This window comes from Opisthocomus hoazin, chromosome 4, assembly GCF_030867145.1.
Source record: "Opisthocomus hoazin isolate bOpiHoa1 chromosome 4, bOpiHoa1.hap1, whole genome shotgun sequence".
Lineage (NCBI taxonomy): Eukaryota > Metazoa > Chordata > Aves > Opisthocomiformes > Opisthocomidae > Opisthocomus > Opisthocomus hoazin.
The window spans coordinates 14,632,580-14,651,516 of record NC_134417.1 but is presented as its reverse complement, the minus strand read 5'-3'; the positions used below and the strand labels follow the sequence as shown (position 1 = coordinate 14,651,516).

The 18,937-nt window shown below is 42.7% G+C and overlaps 1 protein-coding gene across 8 annotated transcripts in view; it reads right to left on the bottom strand.

Annotated features, from left to right (window-relative positions):
• ACAP2 (ArfGAP with coiled-coil, ankyrin repeat and PH domains 2) overlaps window positions 1–18,188 on the bottom strand; it is a 69,360-nt gene extending 51,172 nt beyond the window's left edge. For all 8 annotated transcript variants that reach the window (XM_075418052.1, XM_075418053.1, XM_075418057.1 and 5 more), the window contains exon 1: window positions 18,046–18,188. In XM_075418052.1, the coding sequence (XP_075274167.1) occupies window positions 18,046–18,098 (53 nt within the window). In that variant the 5' untranslated portion in view covers window positions 18,099–18,188. The remainder of the gene's footprint in view (window positions 1–18,045) is intronic.
• Between the last annotated feature and the right edge of the window lie 749 nt (window positions 18,189–18,937).

Sequence of the window (18,937 nt, the reverse complement as noted above, 5' to 3'; positions counted from 1 at the left end):
CCGCCTTGGAAAAAAAGAGTAATTGGAAGTTTTCTGCTACACTTTTTGGAAAATTGGACCAGGTACATCTCACGTTTCACTGCTGCAAAAAACTCTTCCTGGAAAAAGTGAGACAGGCAGGGAAATACGATTTGGAGCAGGAATTTCTTAAGCCAGCTTTACCACTGGGGAGGGAGTAGACAGAACCACAGCTTTACTGTCTCTTGCTAATTCCGTTCTAGTTCACATGAGTTCAAGCCAAGAACAAAAAAAAAAAAAAAGACTGGATCAGGCCCCAAGCTCAGGAAAAGCAGTTTCTGTAAGAACAGTTCTGAAAAACCCTGCCAATTGCCTCCAGTTCTCAAACATTGAGCATGACATTCCCAGCTTTTTGCAGATTTCACTCACACATAGTTGCATTCCAGTTTTTGTATCTAAAGGCATTCCCACAGTTATATCCTAGGTTTTATGTCTAAGCACATTCCTGCGCAGTTACATTTTGGCTTCTACCTCTTCTCTAGCTTCAGAGCGTGAAGGATTTCAGGCAACATCAATTTTTCCTTTTACTTTCTTTATTTTCTTCCATAAATTAACTTTCACTTAAGTCTCTAGAGTTAAATCTTGTTTCAGAGAACATTACAGAGGAAAAAAAAAAAAAACATCACAAAGGAAGGAAAACGTTCTCAATATTTAGACTGCAATTTTGTATTCGTTTGTTTATAATCACAATGTAACCAATTTTTATTTGTTTCTTTGGCATTAACATAAAAGCATGATTAAGTAGTCTGTTTACAGAACTGCAGCAAGATCTGATAACATTTATTTTTTTTAGTGTCTTTAACTAGCCAAGTGTTCTAGCTCCACAGGACTTAATGAGCTAAAAAGTCTAAGATTCAAGATGAAGAAGAGAGATAAAGGCAGTTAGAGGAGGCAGAATGAAGACAACACATCTGCTCAGTAATTAAAGCTCTATTCCAAAGGGAAAATTTTAAGACAGAATAAGCTCAACTGGAAGAGAAGTAACAACACAACATCAAAAGACTGGAAAGATAAGGGGCAGGTCAAGAAAGAACAAGTATAAAGCAGAGCAGAAAGAGGCATCACGGGAGACAGACAGCCACTCCACCACCCGATTCATTGCAGAGCACCTTTGCAGCACCCCAGGCCGGTTCTCTGGGCTGCCTCCCACCACCACACGCAGGGGGGAAAGCGCCACTGGGCCCTACAGCTGGGTATGCACAAACAGCTGTCAGGTTCCAGCCAAACCCCATTTCAACTCTGTGTTACTTCACATAGAACTTGCTACTTTCACTGTTTCTTTCCTATAAAAATGATAGAAAAGTCATTCTCATGCAAACATTCCCAGTATTGGACCAACACTGGATTACAAGCCTAAGAACAACAGAGAGGATGTCCTCCGACTATGAGAATACAGATACATACATCTAATAATGTATTAACACCATCTAGCCACAAAAATTGTTTTCATGGTGGGGTAGGGAACACATGAAGAACAGCTGATCTGAGCTGTGCTATGTTAATGCTACCCTTGTTTTTCTTAATTTAATACTTTTTGAAGCCACAGAATACAAAGGTGAATTTCTCTCTCAAACATCTGTGTCAGGAATTACTTAAAGTTCACAGAAAATTGTCATAATTCTGAGTAAATCTCATGTCTGCAGCCAAGACCAAATCTCCAGCTACAAACAGCGGAAGTGGTGATAAAGCAACAACCGAGGGCCAAGCGCCAGACCTTACATGTACCAAAAACGTTGCTCCTTAGCGACACTGGAGCTGGGAGCAGGGTTTGCGTCAGGGTAATCTTAGCCAGAAGGCTCTGGCATTAGGAATAAGGATCAAATCTGCTTCAGTATATGAATCAAACATCTGTGGCTCCCCAAGATGTTCAAACAGCGCATGGCAACGCACAAAACCAGAACAGCTGCTTCAGGGTGGAGGACAACTTTTGCAAATGAGCGGACTCCCATGCTCTTCATGCTCTGTAACGAGGACTCTCTAGAATGCATTTTGCTCCTCTGCTCCTCCTCTCCTCCACCCTCCCTCCTAAAACACAGCTCAGTTTGCTAGATACAGCTTCCTGCACAGCTGCAGCCACGATGCAGGAGGAATACCAGAGATGATGGAAGAAAACTCAAGACCTGTCTTAGCAGCCTTTTTACAGGAAGATAACACCACCAGTTACCTAGCCCACAGTATAGCCACCAGTTACCATACATCGAAGGAAAGCCGAACTCTCTGGTGTCCATCACAGCACTCCCCTTAAGCAACCAGTGAAAGACTTGCTTCCAGATTCAGTTACTACAGGGCTCCAAGAATCCCAGCAACCAAAAAGTAACTCCCCTCTAGAAAGAGCATCGGTCACTCTTACGCCATGAGCTGCAGACACTTGCTAAGCAAATAACTTCATCTGGACTGAACCACTACACACTGCTGACCGTCATGCCAAGCATACTGTGGCTACAGACAAGTCTCTGCTTGGCCTGTTTACGCTTACAATGTAAAAGGTGGCAATGGTCAATGTTTTTAAAGCCAGCTGTTCTTCAAACGATATGTAACTGCCATTGAAGCCACATCCTGCCTTTACTCTTTCACTTATTCATCATGTTCTAGCCTGCATTTTTAGACTGCGTTCCTGAAATTGAGGAGGCTGGAACCAGTAATCACTGCAAACCCGATGCCGACAAACAATGAATAAGAGAAGTCAAAGGTGCAGTGGTTAATTAACAATTAATTACTGTTAATTCTAGAATTAACGTGCCCCAATATAAAAAAAAAATATTCAAAATAATACATGCCCATTAAGAAAGCATTTTCCCATAGTTTGTTGTTTTGGTTTTTTTTAAATTTAGTTAAGGAAAGTTTGAAGCCTAGATCTTAGTTTCACCTCTTCAATATACTTTCTGAAGAGTAAGAACAAGTACACAAAATCAACTGCTATTCAGACTGAGACTTCTGGATACATTAATGTATTTGGACTCATAAAATGAGAATAACAGATTCTCACCACCACAATTTCAATAATATTACTGCTAAAGTCTTGTTATCAAATCTCAGAAAGACACGGCTCTCCTTCTTGCACACCTTCTTGCACACACTCTACGCAGAATAGCCCCTTAGTGCATAGCATGACACGCCAATTACATGTCCTTTCAACTAACTTCCACTACAGTTCAATAGTATAAAGTTGATGTGCAAGACTAGCCACAAATTATTAATAGCTAAACCAAAGTATTTGAGTACACATATTCAAATATGACTACAGTCACATTTCCCTTCATTTACTGCAGTTAATTCCATAAGACCGGCTGTCTATCAGAGCAGTACATGCAGAAGCACTACCATGCTCCACCGCCAGTGGAGAACAATCCAGCCTCAGAGGGACAGAGGACGTCGAACCCAAACTAAGCAGCAAATGGTACTGTGATTAACTCTCCTTTGTCCTCTTCAGCTGCATTTCATTTTAAACTTTAAAGACGTTAAGAAAACTGAAAAGCAGTTAAAGATATACACAGCTCACTAATTGCAAAGGCCAAAGCTGGATAAAACTAGTTTGTAACTAGCTGAAGTAAAAGCAATTATCATTTAATTCTCATGTTAAACACAAATCCCATACAGACACTAGTAGAGATTAGTTGCAAGCTATCTGTGCATCCCACTGTTCTAGACATGTGTAAAAAAAAAATCAAACTATATCAAAATTACCAAGAACTCATGCTATAACTTTATGTGATACCAGACTTAGGCTTCAACGTGTGCTGTCCAAATTCCGATGAAAAGGCCAGCAAGCTAGTGACTCCTAATCCTTTTGATCCCAATTATCAGACTGAAACAAAACCAGCAATGGAGTTCCTTACGGACCGCTCCTGATAGTGATTGCACTCATCATCCTCAGTGACAGAAGGAAATGGGAGAAAATAAGTCATTAACTTTCTTGTAACAACATGAGATACTTCAAAGTAAGATAACTTCAAAGCACCTTAAAGACAACTTGAAAAAAAAAGTACTCTGGATGTGAAAAACTGGATAAAGGATGAGGTACAGAAGTGCAAGATAAGGATATGCACCCAATGATTTACAGGAATGTCTCCTCCACTATGCCAGAGCCCATCAGGTGACAGACAACAAAAAAGGCCAGTAGACATTAATCAGAGGATGGACTACAAGCTCTAAGTATGATGCAAAGGCAAATTAAACCCCAGGCATACCCCACAGGATACTATACTTGCTCACCTAATTGGCCTGATGTATATACACACAGAGCAATTGCACCCTGGTATCAAACTTCAGATTCTAAGCAACTGCTTGCAGATTGGTTTAGGAACAGTCATACACTAACTGCTGAGGGTAAAATCAGATCGGGGGACTGCACCCAACACCATGACTAACGCCACTGTACAGAGAAATACAACGTTGACAGCCAGGTCCTCTAAATAGCATTTTATTGTGAATGTCACAGAAAAGACCAAATACCAACACCGTAGCAAAGCAGCAAACAGTTCTGCTGGATACACATTTCAAACCTCTGTACCCTGTCTGTCCATTCTGCTAAAAAAACCTGAGGGATCGACACACATTTCACCTACAAGAGACTGTAACATAACACAGCTATGGCAAAAAGGGAATCATTTGATGACACTGTTCCACCCAAAACAAGTTGTAACTACTTTGTAACCAATACTCCCGATCCTCTCCCCTTTTTGTATGAGAACGGAAAATGAAAGTAACACAACCTTTCCGGCCAACCTGTTCACATGCTTAATCCTCAGTGAATGTCATCTGCATTGCTGCAACTTTTGATCATCTTCTCTTTTCTGCTGTGCACCTAAACCCAAAAGCCCACGCTACACCTATTATCTGAACTCTATAACCTCCTGCTGGGTAACTGAAGACAGCAATTAGATTCTCCATGAGCCTCCTCAGCCTGAAGTTCACAGCCTGCATTCTCTCCTTGAACTCCCTGTACTCCATTCCAGTTGCTTGTAGCTGCAGACACTCCACTGCAGTGGTTTACCCAGCAGCTCAGCACTAGACAGCCGCTCGCTCACCCCTCCAGCGGGATGAGGAGGAGAACAGAAAACAAGAGAAGCTCGTGGGTTGAAATAAAGACAGTTTAATAATACAACCAAGGTAAGACTAATAGTAATAATAATATGCAAAACAAGCTGTACACAAAACAATTTTTCTCACCACCCGACAATCAATTGCATAGCCAGTCCCCAAGCAGCAATCGCGGAACCCATGGGTTTCCCAGAGCTCACAAATCTCGTGGATTTCACCAAACTCAAAAATTTCACAAAAGTCACAGAAAAAAAAAAAAATACTGAACTCCCAGAAAAGTGAGGATTCGAACTCCTGGAAAAGAGAAGAAGATTCCTGCCCCCAGCCAACCCTCACTTATAGGCTGAGTGTGACATCTATGGTATGGAGTATTTCCACTGGCCAGCTTGGGCTAGCTGCCTGGCTATGCTCCCTCCCAGCTCCTGCACACCTGCTCATTAGCTAAATATGAGAAAGGGGAAAAAGTCCTTGATTTCATAGCAACCACTGAAAACATCAGTGTTGTCAACACTCTTCTGGTATTAAATCCAAAACACAGCAGCTACTGGGAGGGAAACCGACTCCATCCCAGCTGAAACCAGGACATTCATTTTGGTAATATCTTTCTTGCACTGGCAGGGCCCCAAATTTCTCATAACACTCGAGTTTTATCCTCATGACTGCTAAATACAGGGTAATCAACTCTTCCCTCAACTTGCCAGCTATGCTCTTGCTAACGTAGCCCAGTTTTCACCGCTGCACAGGCACACTGCTGACCGATGGTCCACCTGCTGTTCACCAGGACACAAGGGTCCCTGCTGGCCAGCACAGCTGCACGGGGTTGTTCCTTCTCAGAGGAAGTCTTCACATTTGTCTTGGTTAAACTTCAGCAGGTTTGTACCAGTGCTTTCCTGCACCTTGCTGAAGTCCTTCACAATAGCAGATCTACCCTCCAGCATATCAACTGCTCCCTCCAATCACTGTGCACTTCATTTGATTTCAGATATAAAAAAGTATCCAGAGGCATCTTAACCAACATGCCAACAACAAACCCATTTGGTAAACGCACATGGCATCAGACAACCACAGATTAAAAAAGAAACATGACATACTGAGGGACAAAGAATTCGTACACTGAATAATAAGGCCTAATAACCTTGGATAACAGCACAGATATGTACAAGAAGAGTTTTATAACTTATGAGATGTGTCATAATCATTAATACGGTCTGAAGAAAGAACGCTGTTGCAGCCTCTCACAGAGCCCATTGAAGTCCTGGTTTGGCACCACAGAGATTTTTCCCTGCTGGCACAGAGCCCCTCCACGCTGAGGAACAGATGATGAATGCTCCCTGACATGCCAAGATGAACTTCCTCAGTCATACTAGTGCTCCTTAGATTCTTAATTCCTCAGTCATTACCACAAAACATTTTATCAATAGCTTGAAAAAACTTCACAACCTGAACAGTAGGACTTTGAATCAGAAACGTGACATTCTCTTCACTCCCACCCTGAAATCCTAGGATTATTCTACAAGCTTCATGGACTGAAATATGGAAATGCATTTCCCAAACTGAAGATTATCATGTTGACAAACAAATCAAGTTTTCTCAGGTCCATAGCAAACAATATCTGTATTTCAAATTTCACCGGAGAAAAGAAAGAAGAATAAAGTCCTCAATATTAGAAGAACCATTCTTCTGTTCCTCCCAGGTCAGACTTCTCATCAATAAGAAAATGAAATCAGACAAGAGTACTTATTGAATTCAAGTAATCATTAAGCCAAAAGCCTGCTTGTAGGTACCAGTTCTTAAGGTCGTCTTCATCTACAAAGTTTAGTTCACCCTCAGTAATTCGTATGGTCTTTGACATAACAAGCAAAGAGACAAGACACATCACTAAGGTGCATGCTTCACTGGATTTGTTCTTTATGCAAGATATGGATCAAAAGATAATGAACATGATACACGAATCAGTCTTCAAAAAAGAACAAGTTTTTTTGCACTCCAGACACATGGCTGAAAGTCAAAGCGATTACCACTAAACTTGAAGCAGTATTTAATGTATCATACACAGTCTGTAAGGACATCTGTGCTACCTGCCGGCCCTAAATTCTCCAGCTTTTCCTCTCATTCCTCTTTTGCAGTGAATTGCCAGAAATGCCCAACAGTGTTCTTTTCCCAGTAGTTTTACCTGACATTTTTCCCCTAAGCTTGTTTACCCCAGGAGAGCCTGACAGTTAGTAAGCCTAAGTAGGAAACTAGCAACCCTCTTCTTCCACAAAGATTCTGATAAGCAGGATTTTCTTCATCTTTCAACTTCAACGTTTCATTCATTATGGGACAGCTGTTACCACGATGGGGACACAATGGTGACCATGAAAGTGTCACAGACAAGAAGTTGATTATATTGCTAAACATAAATTTGGATAAGAATGCAATACATCACAATACCCGTCCTGCACAACTTTGACTAGTAATTCCAACATCTCAAGAATGAGTCAACAGCTTTTTAGGAGGCCTTACTATCAGATAAGGAAGTAGGACTATAGTATAAAGATGTTGAAAACAAAAAAAAAGGAGGGACAGTAGCAGAAACAAGCTCAAGAAACTGACGGTGGTGTGCAGAAACTTCTTTTTGCTGAAAACTTGCAAACATTACAGGGCTGCTTTAATCTTTGAAATCTCAGCAATTACCCATGAGCCTGAACACAGAAGCAGAAGGAATGAAGGATTTCAACATTTGAAAACTCAACTATGTAGTAAGGTCAGGAAGTGGAACTTTAAACATAGCTAACCATCAAGCAACCAACTGCAAAAGATACAAGATAGGACATCCCTCCATCTAAACACCACACCCTAACTACTAGGCTCAAGATCCGGAGATCCTAGTCAGATGCCAAGCAGTCACGTCAACTTTCCTTTTAAAGGCTAAGTAATAACAAACTGAGGAAGAATGAAGAAACTAACCCCTGATTTGGAAAGATACCCCTTGCGTACCTTAAATGCAGCCACCATAAAAGACAGGGTAGCATTGCCTGAAGAACAGAAAGAGTAAATATCACTAGATCCCCCCAGTATTAGGATTCTCAGTATCAATATGTCCAGAACTGATATAGCAAGGCTTAACCACCTGTACAGAAAACCTCCTATAAAGTAGAGGCAACTGGAGATCACACTACTCTGTAATTAATCAAAGAGCATTCTTTATACATATAATCTTAATGAGTCTTGTGTTCGCTTTGATTTCAGAAAAATAAGGCAACATCTGTCCCTCTTTAATTTCCTTAGTTGCTAACTTGCACCTACTAGTTAGAAAAGTACTGTTGTGTCCAAATAACCGTAAGACGGCAAAGCCTTTATAACAAGGGCTCACCATGTTTCAGAAGAGCTAAGGAGCATTAGCTCTCTAGAATTCCAGCTATATCCGGTGGATCTTCTTTACTGAAACTAGAAGAAAGTTTCAGATTTGCTATCAAGACAGAGTCCTCAGCAAGTATTTACCCTTTTTGTCCATTTCAGAGTCTGAATATTTTGGCAATACACTTTCACAAAAACAGAATGCCCTACAAGAGTCAGAAGGGAGGCTGCAGCTTTGTTGCAACAGACAAAAACTGAATCTGAATTTTTTGTTTAGCTATTAGGTACATACACATATATGTAATCTCACACTCGGATACCACAAGTGTATTTTACATGTAAATTAATAGTTTTATTATGCCCTCTTACTGCAAAGAAGAAGTCTTTATTTGCCCTTTATGCCTTCGCACTGAAGAAGCCAGTCAAAAGAATCCAATCTCAAGATAACACAATACATACGCATTACAAGCAGGAGAATACAGAAATACAGTGTATCGGTGTTTTCCCTAAAATTTACTGTTTTTACATTTGGAAAAGCCAGTCTCCTTTCGTCTTCATCCCTCTCAAATGGTAATGAGTGATCTATTAAAAAAATAAGCATTTTGAATATTATAAAATAAAAAACTACAAAACGCATATGGTACACCCACAGCCCTGGAAAAGGTTTAAATATTCTCTGGGTACATTTAGTATCTTATTTCCCACTACTTTTAGTCATAAGGAGATTTTAAAGATCTTGGGCATCTATCAATGCTAACTGCAGGTAAGCTGTTTCTTAACCAGACAGAAGTTCACATATCCTTTATTAATTACAAACTAAAGATTTCTCATCTCAAATCAGCTGCGAATATTTTCAAACAAAATCTCGCAAGATCTACAATTACAATATAGTGGATATTTTTCAATAGTAGGCACCTTTAACTCTTCATCTGCTGATTTTCCATCATTAGTTTTGGGATAAATCCAGTAGGATACAATAAACAGGCATATATATTCCTCAAAATCAAACACTTCAAAAAAGAACTAAAGGAAATAAAGAGTAATTTTAAAATCCTACTCCCCAAACTGGAGATTCTTCCGGAGAAGAATCCTGTAGAGAGGTGTTCACACATGCGTATATTTTTTAAACAGACTCTGATGCACCAACACACCAACGCAGCCAGAAGTTACATCTTCAGTGAAAGAGCTTCCTCAGTCATCTTCAAACACTTCTTATCCTCAGTAACAACCCTGACCAGCAAAGCCAATACTTTTGTCCTGTTCTTACAGTGTGCCTGATTTGATCAAATACCGATACGTATCCATAGATTACCCAAGTGAGTCACCTACACCACATTTGGAAACGACAGAGTAGAAACACGCTGTTTCCAGGGTGCACTTCAACTGATGCTGACACACAGGGCTACAACAAATCAAGAGGCAGCTGGCACACAACTATTAGCCCTCATTAAGATTTGAAGGTGCCTAAGCCTAAGATCTGGCTCAAAAGAGAGATGGCTACACAGCATATGAGATGAACTCTAATTTTCCTGTTCAAGGAAGTTAAGAAACAAAGGGTCTCTTTTGTTCATTACTGAATTCTTTATACAGATACGAACTCCAACCAATTTACATGAGTGCTACAAGTCTAGGAAAGACATTACCTAGATTTCCAGCTGAGCAGTGAGTCTTCTTAATGCCTTTTGCTAGTCCCAGTTAAGATCACAAGGCCCAACACTGCTCTACCTAGATTATTTTTCTTTTTCACCCACCCAGCTCTAACTTAGGTCATAAACCTACAGAATATTGGCAACACCATATTACATAAAACCAATGATACTGTAATAATACCGAATGTTCTTTACATTAAAGTACACCAGCAGAGTCCAGCCAAATGCAGAGCGTGACTACTTCCATGAAGTATTCCAAACAAAAAATCCCATGAAAACCACACACAAGCTGCACCTTTCTAACTCAACAATAAGCAACATTCAGTCTCCCATCACTGCCCACTGGTGAGGAGCAATAGTGGCAGGGGGACCACCGGCAAGCTGGAGTCTCGGGTATGGGACGGGTCTCCTGGTACCGGCTCCCACCAGCCACCGCCACTGTGCAAAGCGGCCACGGCAGCCCCAAACCCAGCTCCGATCGCTGCGGCGACGAGGAAGGGCACAGACCACAGGGCGGAAAACCAAGCATCGTCTCCCAGCTGAAATTCCACCTCTTGCCAGACAGCAGGGATAACATTCACAGCCAGAAGTCAGACTCCGAATACAACATGTCTTTCCTTTGTACCAAAGGAGTGAACTCGATTCAAATTTCAACCCACAAAATACCATTCTAAACATCAGCACACAAAAATCCATTACATAAGTTACACATCTTTTTAAAAATAATCACAAGATCACTAATAATTAAAGACTAGGATATTTAAGATGCACAGAAATGTTGAGTGTTTGATATCCATGTGTTCCTACTTAAAATAACATCTGGCAACCAGAAAGATGGAAAGCTGGAATTCTCTTGCACAAAACTTTTTTTTTTTTTTTAAGTTTTGTCAGATGGAATACATTTCACTACATATAGCTCCTCCAAATTCTCTTTGTATTATATCCAGCTTAAAATAGAAAAATACATTTTAGAAGTTTAGAAGCTTCAAAATCATGTCATGTAAACTGATCATTAGCTCTGCCTTATGTTTATTCGTACAAAATTGTCAGCAGAGGTCTTCCTTTAATTTCTGTCACTGAAGGCATACCATAAATTCATTAAAAAAAAAAAAAAAGTAGTTTGTGTGTGTGCACTGACTACTGTTAGACTACCTCTTACATGCAAGACAACAATACAACTATTTAAATCCCCATTACTATTGACATACGAACTCTAAAAACTGCCCAAGAGCACCGTGCCTGCACATTGTGGAGTCTCAGAATTTCAAACAGAAAACCTGGAGTGTCAAACAGAAAGCCTGATTCACAGAAAGATTCATGCCACACAAGCAAGTCTGCCAACCATCTGACAGGCATTCTCTCTCTTCAAAACCTCCTCTCATTCATAAAACGCTTATAGGGACTATTATGTAGCAAATTATTTCTTAGTCTGTCTTTGTGTCTTGTCAGTTTACAAAAAGTATACAGGACATCATCCCATAAATTAGATTTCTCCTCTACACAGGCGTAAGTGATTTACAGTACACCAAAGCAACTGATTTACCCTAGGTCTGAGGCCTGACTATTTTTAATATTCACAAAGTAAATGCTAACCTTAGGGCAATTATTCTGCCAAATGCTCAAGGACTCCTCTCCAAGAGATCATCAGGAAGGCAAACCAATGTTTTAATCTACTTTACTGAACTGCTTAAAATTGTTTAGTTTATGATCATAATGACAGTATCTGCTATTTATCATGTTCTTGATCTAACCTTTTAGTCATATATAAGAGTGGCAGCAAAGCCAGGATTTATACTGTCACGCAGAGAAGTATGGAAAACTCCTGCAGATACTAAAATAATGTTACAGTCCACAGGATAATCTGTGTTTCTTCATACCGGTCTCCCATTGCAGACAGCTACTTTCACCATTACTTTTGTTAAAAATCCGTCACTAGCAAAAAGCAAACTACCTAAATTATTACCTAAACTCACAAGGGTATCTACATCTCAAACAAACAGCACAATATCTGCTCAGAAAGATCACAAATGCATTTACACTGTTTAAACTTCTATACATGTTTTTAATCTGAACTCTGCACATACCAGTGAGAGGAAAAAAAAAGGGCAATTTAGAGAGAATTTATTCTTATATTTCCTGTCCACGCAAACATAAGGCACTGCAAGATAAAACATTCAGTAACCACATGGGATTTTTTGGTGGGGTGTTTGTTTTTTTTTTGCACTCCCTCATGACACTTCTGCATTTGCATCTCCTTGAGATATTAAACTAACTGATTCAGCCAGAAAAGCCTGCACCAAGACGAAGGCAAAGGGTTCTTGGCTCTATAAACCATAATTTCAGTAGGAATGTTTCTGCAGTCAATGAAATTTGGATTTTTCCTTTCCTTTTTCTCCCAAAACAGGTTATCAGGATGGAGTTTGGTTTGGGGCCTTCTTACAATTCTTTACTACAGTAAAAATTTACCAATAATGTAAGCTGAAGTGATATTGTTTACTACACCAAGTAAGAACAGGAAAAACGCTCTCCAAATAATACAGTTCTGACAAGGTTGTCAAGAAGCTAAGCCTGAAAACAGATCAGCGGACGCTGCTAACTTAGCTAAATCAGCACGTTTGCTAGTCTGTGGCCAATAATTTGACAGACGCATACAGGAAAAAACAGAGCTACCCAAAGCCCACCTAGCTCGAGATAGACAGGATTTCTCTTTTCTAGCTGCCACCTTCCTAATGAATCTCCTATTTACTAACCCTGCTTTCCAGACATTTGAACATTGATATTCTTGCCCCCACAAAATATAAAACTACTATCTCCATAACTTTAGTTCTTTATGTAATTACACAGATGTGCTTAGCCAACATGAACGAGACACTCCAGGCTGAAGAACCAAACCTCTTCACATCTATATTTAACACTTGAATGACTGTAAGAGGTTGTATAATTACAGTTACATTGTGCACACACACACGCATAAATAAGCTGTTGTTCTAATTCTGCAAGTACTCATTAAAGATCAGTTGCACGGTCTTAATTAATATCAGTTCTTCAGCAACTGATCCTGCTGCTGTGCTACAGCAACATTATGATAGCTAGCAGATTTTGTTATTACTTCCACTGTAAGCTCCCTTCTCAGTGTGCAGGGTTTTTTTTTAAACATTCTCAGATAAAACCTTCAAAAGACCAAAACCAAGGAAATTAACATTTTAAGTTCCTATTAGCAATTTGAGATATAGTTAAGATTTTTCAGTTTGCTGTTACTTAATGTAAATGATAAACACCAAAGAAACATAACCACAACTAAAAAACCCTAACCTTTGTAATTATGACAGCCAACTTTTTTTAAAACAACTTAGGCGCACTAACCAAATCAAGAGAACCTGATATCCGGACACGTTTCTCTAATCTCCATTAGGAAGGACTGTAACAACTTCTTACTAAATTTGAAAAGGTTTTAAAAGATTTCAGCATGAGAAATACTGATGAAATACATGGGAGCGATCTTCGAAGAAACTTCTTTAGTACGCTCATCCTACAAGAAAATGCGCTAACATTGGGTCCTATCTTCCCATACATCCCCCTTCCTTTAGGTCAGTTATTTTCTCAGTGTACCTTTGAAAGATGTAGTCACAGATTTAAAAGTAAATAAACCACTGAGTCTGAGTAGAACAGCACATGCACTGTAATCTCCACAGAAGCGAAGAATCAGAAATCTAGAAGCACTCTGTTCAAGTAACCCCATCAGACTCCTAGCAGTATGGGCAGAGATGTTGTTCACGTGTAACTCACCAGCATCCCACTAAGACTGTCCTCCACGTCACTGCACTTCAGCTGTGAAAAGTGCTGTTCTACAATCACATACTGAAAATTATAAACACAACCACCACGTAAGTACACAAAATGGTAAATGTAAACTTAGAAACAAATGTTTGGCAGCTCTTTCAACTTACTGTATCATTCTTTTTCTGTTCTTCTGCAATACTTTCCACCCTGCCTTGCCAAGTAAGTTCCAAACTTGCTTTTCAGTCCCAAACACCAAGGGCAGAAAGCCCAGACCAAACATTTCTTTGGAAATTCCTCCTAAAACAGCTAGGTAAGTCTGAGCAAAATAAAAAGATTTTGTATGCAGACGGAGTTCGTGGTCACATACCTCTTCACACCTTAAACAGCTGAGCTCACCCACATGAGCCGCCTCCGTGATTTCAGCAGTACCATATCCACACACAGATCGCCCGTGCCACAAACCCACGCTGAGTAAGAGGGGTTCACTTGCTACTCGCAGCAGGTTAGGAAGCCAGTCGCACCGCAGCACCGTACCCACTGCAGGTCAACACTGAAGGGACAAGTTTACCGGTGTTCTGATTTCTATGTTTTCTTCAGAAAGTAATAAACAGACCACAGTATATGAGTTAGGCACATACACTAACTTCTCCAACTACTGAACAGGGCCTATTCCAAAGAGGTTAAATAAGCCATTTTCTCCTATTACTCATATTTTAGAGTGACAAAACACTTCCTGTTACCTGGGCAACAGATGCTTCGTGACTAAACTTTGGTTACATAGTACTAAAGAAGAGGAAAAAAATTCATAAATCTAGAAAGCCATAAAGCGGCTTGAGTGACTTCTTCAGCCTGCGTCCCCTGCACAAGCGCGAGGTGCGTCTCCATTTGAATAGACCAGAAGCAAAGCCACAGAAGAAAACCAACACAAATACCAGTGAACTTCAGTGAGCAGTCAGTCCTTCCGACACCGCAGGCCTGCCTACACAAAGCAATGCTTTAGTTCAATCTAAAGGGAGGCCTCCTCTGACAAGTCCCTTTGAAGGGAATACACTATGACCATATGAGTTCTACCCAGAAATTACCCATTTGGCAACAGTTTCATTTATGTTCTTTCATCTAACTCCTTTATCCATCATCTGTTCTGCAGCTGGGGTCTCAGGAAGAGAATACAAAATTAAATAAAACAAAATTTTAAGCTTCAGCAACAGTGACAGATAAGGACAAAGGAGTGATCTCAAAAACAGCTTTTTACAGATGCATTTTTAAAGACTGGAACAGACTGAAAGTTTTTCTGGAGAGTTCTTACAATTGCACACATAGCAAGCAACTGAATTTTGCTTTTTCTATTATTTGTTGTTTCTCAAGATTGTTAGCTATTACTTATAGCAGATATATTTCTGTATCACTTAAACTTGCTTCTCCTTTCTCAAAAATTAGGTTCAGAGTGATGCATGTGGCTGCCACAGTGCATACCTGACTCATTATGAGAGAACACTCTTTAGTTACAAAAAGATAAAACGAAAATGAAACAACAACGTAAAAGCCTGTTCCATTGAACTCTGAAACTGAAATTCTCATTGTTTAAAGATAAGGAGCAAGAGGAGAAAGTATCATTTCACAATACTATTTGCATATCAAAAAACCACTCCAGGAATTCCTGATTATATACATAGAACTTGCCAGCACAGCTCAGTTCTTACTACTCAAGGACTACTGCCAGGCCCCTCCCAAAGCAACTTCTTCATTTGATGGGAAGTCATCGACACACTGCAGGAGAACTGCAAACGCATTTCCTTGTTAGATTTTTGGTCTGTCCATACTTTGAGAGAGGGAGTCATGAAGGAAAAGCATGTGATTTCAGCAAGACTATTTTCAAAAAATGGTTTAAAATGGTTTATTTTCAAAATCATGGTTTAAAAAAAAACATGATTGCAAACTTGCAAAAGTGTGCCTGAATTCATTAGCCTTTTCCACTGCCCTTCTCGAAATCAGTTTCTAAACCTCAACCCCAAACTGATCTGGTATGTCTTAAGTTTACACACCTAGTGATGCAATGGGCCATCATTGCTTCAGGTTTTATAATTCAAAGATTTTTTTATCTACTGGGGGGAAGAAAAAGCAGCTCGCCTTCCTACGAAATAACCCACCATAGTTCTGACGTGAATCTTTATAGCCATTATCATCTAACCACATATCAGCAACTCAACAGCAACAATCCACGCTCCCTGCATACGTATTTCAAGAAAGCAAACAAACCTTTTATTTCCTTGATTCAGATAACTGTGGTATTCCTAATTACATCTCAAAGCCAAAAAAGATCAGCATAAACTTCATGAGAAGCACATAAGCAAGAAAGCCAAGCATCTGAGGCTGTAAGTACTAGCATCTTTTACAAGATTTAAATAGCTCTCTGTAAAAACAGGGATTGGGTGACTCAGGAACTCTGATTCACCCACGTCCTCCCAGTTCTCTCCATGGCTGTAAGAAAGTAAACTATGACATTTCTATACACTATATGCCTCCCAACAGGTTTATTTAACTGCTCCAACAGGTATACTGATGGGAACGACAGCAACTACACCCACCTGCTCAGCAAGGTCAGGAGAAAGCTGCAGCTCTGCTTTGCTATAAGATAAGGCACACAGCACAGGAAGGTGCTTTATGTCCACACTAGTCCCTGCAAGAACACCGGGACTTTGTAACGACCTTGCTCTACGTTCGTGTCTCTATCATCTCTTAATACAACCACCGCAGTACACGTCATTTAGAAGGTTTATAGCATCTGGTTCGGATAATTCATATGAACACTAAGAATGACCAAAGTTATAACAGCACACACTAATGACTAGTAGTGAAAGATACAAACTTTTTTCAGAAATAGTACAGGATTTTTGCTTCATGACTTTAACCACTTCCTGTCAATTAAAGGTTGGAAGAATGTTTTGGTGGCACCAAGTGATTACACCTTAAAGTTCTGGGCAATTTCTTCAAAGGTAGTAGTATCAGGGACTGTCAGAGAGACTACAATGTACCAGAAGACCCTGACAAAGGTTTTTCCAAAATTTCTCCCCTTGGAGCAAAGGAATCAAGAGAGGCAAGAGGAGAATCATACAAAGTGAGTTCAAATTAACTAGCACATCTTAACTTGAAGAGAGAGCAGCACACTTCTGCTCACAAATTTTTGTCACGATTTCTTGCTTTCTCAAGTGCATTCTATATTGCAGCAGGTATCAGTAATTAAAAAATATGTATATATTTTACAGCATAGTTCTATGATTAAATTAAGCCAATCTAAGACTGCGTCATCACCAAATAGGATGCAGCCACATTAAACATGTTTGTCCCAGAAAGTACACATGCTGGCAAGCATGTCTAACTCAGGGCAGAGTTTTGTGGAACAGCTAAGCCAATGTCAAAGCTCCCTGTTGACTCTGGGGAGGTCTCACTCCCCACTGCCTTCCTCCAGCCTTGCTTCTGCCAGTGAAGTTTCCTCTTCCTCCTCCCCTTAAGGTTTAGTAGGTTTCACACCCCTGGCAACGCTGACTCAACTCGCTAACCCAGCAGGAAACCGTCCAGTCTCTGCTGCCAGGGCAGCCAGCTCACTGCAGGATCCAACAGCAGAAGTCACGGTCACCAGAAAAAGCCACGGCAGAAGCAGCCCGGGACGAGCCGGCAGCAGAGACCGGAGCAAAGGCGGGAAGGACAGGAACTCCAGCTTCTGCCAGGGGTGAACCTTCTCCTCCAGCTTCCCCCTCGTCCCAGCACCACACGGCTGCTGAAGCGGTCACGGAGCGGGGCGCGAACGGGCAGCCAGAGCCCCGGGGCAGAGCAGCACCGCTCCCCTCGGCCGCCAGAGCCGACCCCGCCGGTGTCCGTGGCTCCAGCCGCGGGACAACAGGACCGTCAGCCCACGGAGCCGCCTGCCCTCCATGGCCGGCGGCCCAGCAGCGGGGCGGGACGAGGCGGCAGCTGCGCGGCGGGCACGGCTCTCGGGAACCGGAGCTCTCGGGCCCGGGCCCGCGCAGGCATCGCCTCAGCTGCCGAGGGCCCTCCCCTCCCCCGCCGCGCTGAGCCCCACGGCAGCCCCCTCCCCACGCCCGTCCCCCGCAACCGCCGCCCGCGGCAGCCCCGGCCTGCCACTCTCCTCAGGGCCGGCTGCCCGCGGCTCGCCGCCGCCTCCCGCCCTCCCGGGCCCCCCGCAGCCCCTTCCCGGCGGCACCTGAAGCGCGGCGAGTCCTTCAGACACTCCTCGAAGTCCACGGTCACCTTCATCCTCCCCTGCCGCGAGGCGCGCCGCTGCTGCTGGTAGCGGTGGCGTCGGTGGCGGGCGAGCCGAGGCCGGAGGCCGGCCGCCGGGCGGGGCTAGGCGGGGGCGGCGCTCATTGAGGGCCGGCGGGGCCCGGTGGCGGGGCGCCTGCTGCGAGAACGCCGCGCCGAGCAACCCCCTCTGCCCGCCTCCCGCGCCCAGCCGCGACTGACGGCCCGACCAGCCAATGGGCGGCGGCCAGCGGCAGAAACAGCCAATAAGATGGCAGCGCAGGCGGGGCTTCTCCCAAATCTGCTAGGGCGGGGGAAGGATGGCCAGCCCATCCAGTCGCAGGGGAGAACTCTGGCCAATCACAAGGCGAAAGAGGAGGGCACAACAGGAAGACCGCCCAATAAGTGGGACACTCAGAGGAGACAGCCAACGGCCGGGTACCGCAGGAATTACTTCCTTATCAGGCGTCCTGAAGAACGACAGCGGGGTAAGCCAACGGGAAAACTGCCTTTGGCCTCCCACCAATTGGCAAGCTCCATTGCCACGGCTACCCGGGAGACCAATCCCAGCGCTCATAAACACTGAGGGGGCGGCCCCAGCGCGGCAGTAGGCTGTCCTGCCCGTCGCTCGCGGCGGCTGACGTCCACCTCGCTGTTCCCGCCTTCTCCCGGCGGCGCAGGGAGCAGCGGGGGCGCGGCGGCGGTCGTGGGGCTTCGTCCGCCTCCGAGGAGCCGGGTGCGCGCTGTACGCGTCCCGCCCCCCCCGGTGAGGCCTGCTTGCCCCGCGGCGGAGGGAGGCTTTCTGGCGCGGGGCTGGGGGTTTCAGGGCTGGCGCAGCGCCACGCAGGCCGCGC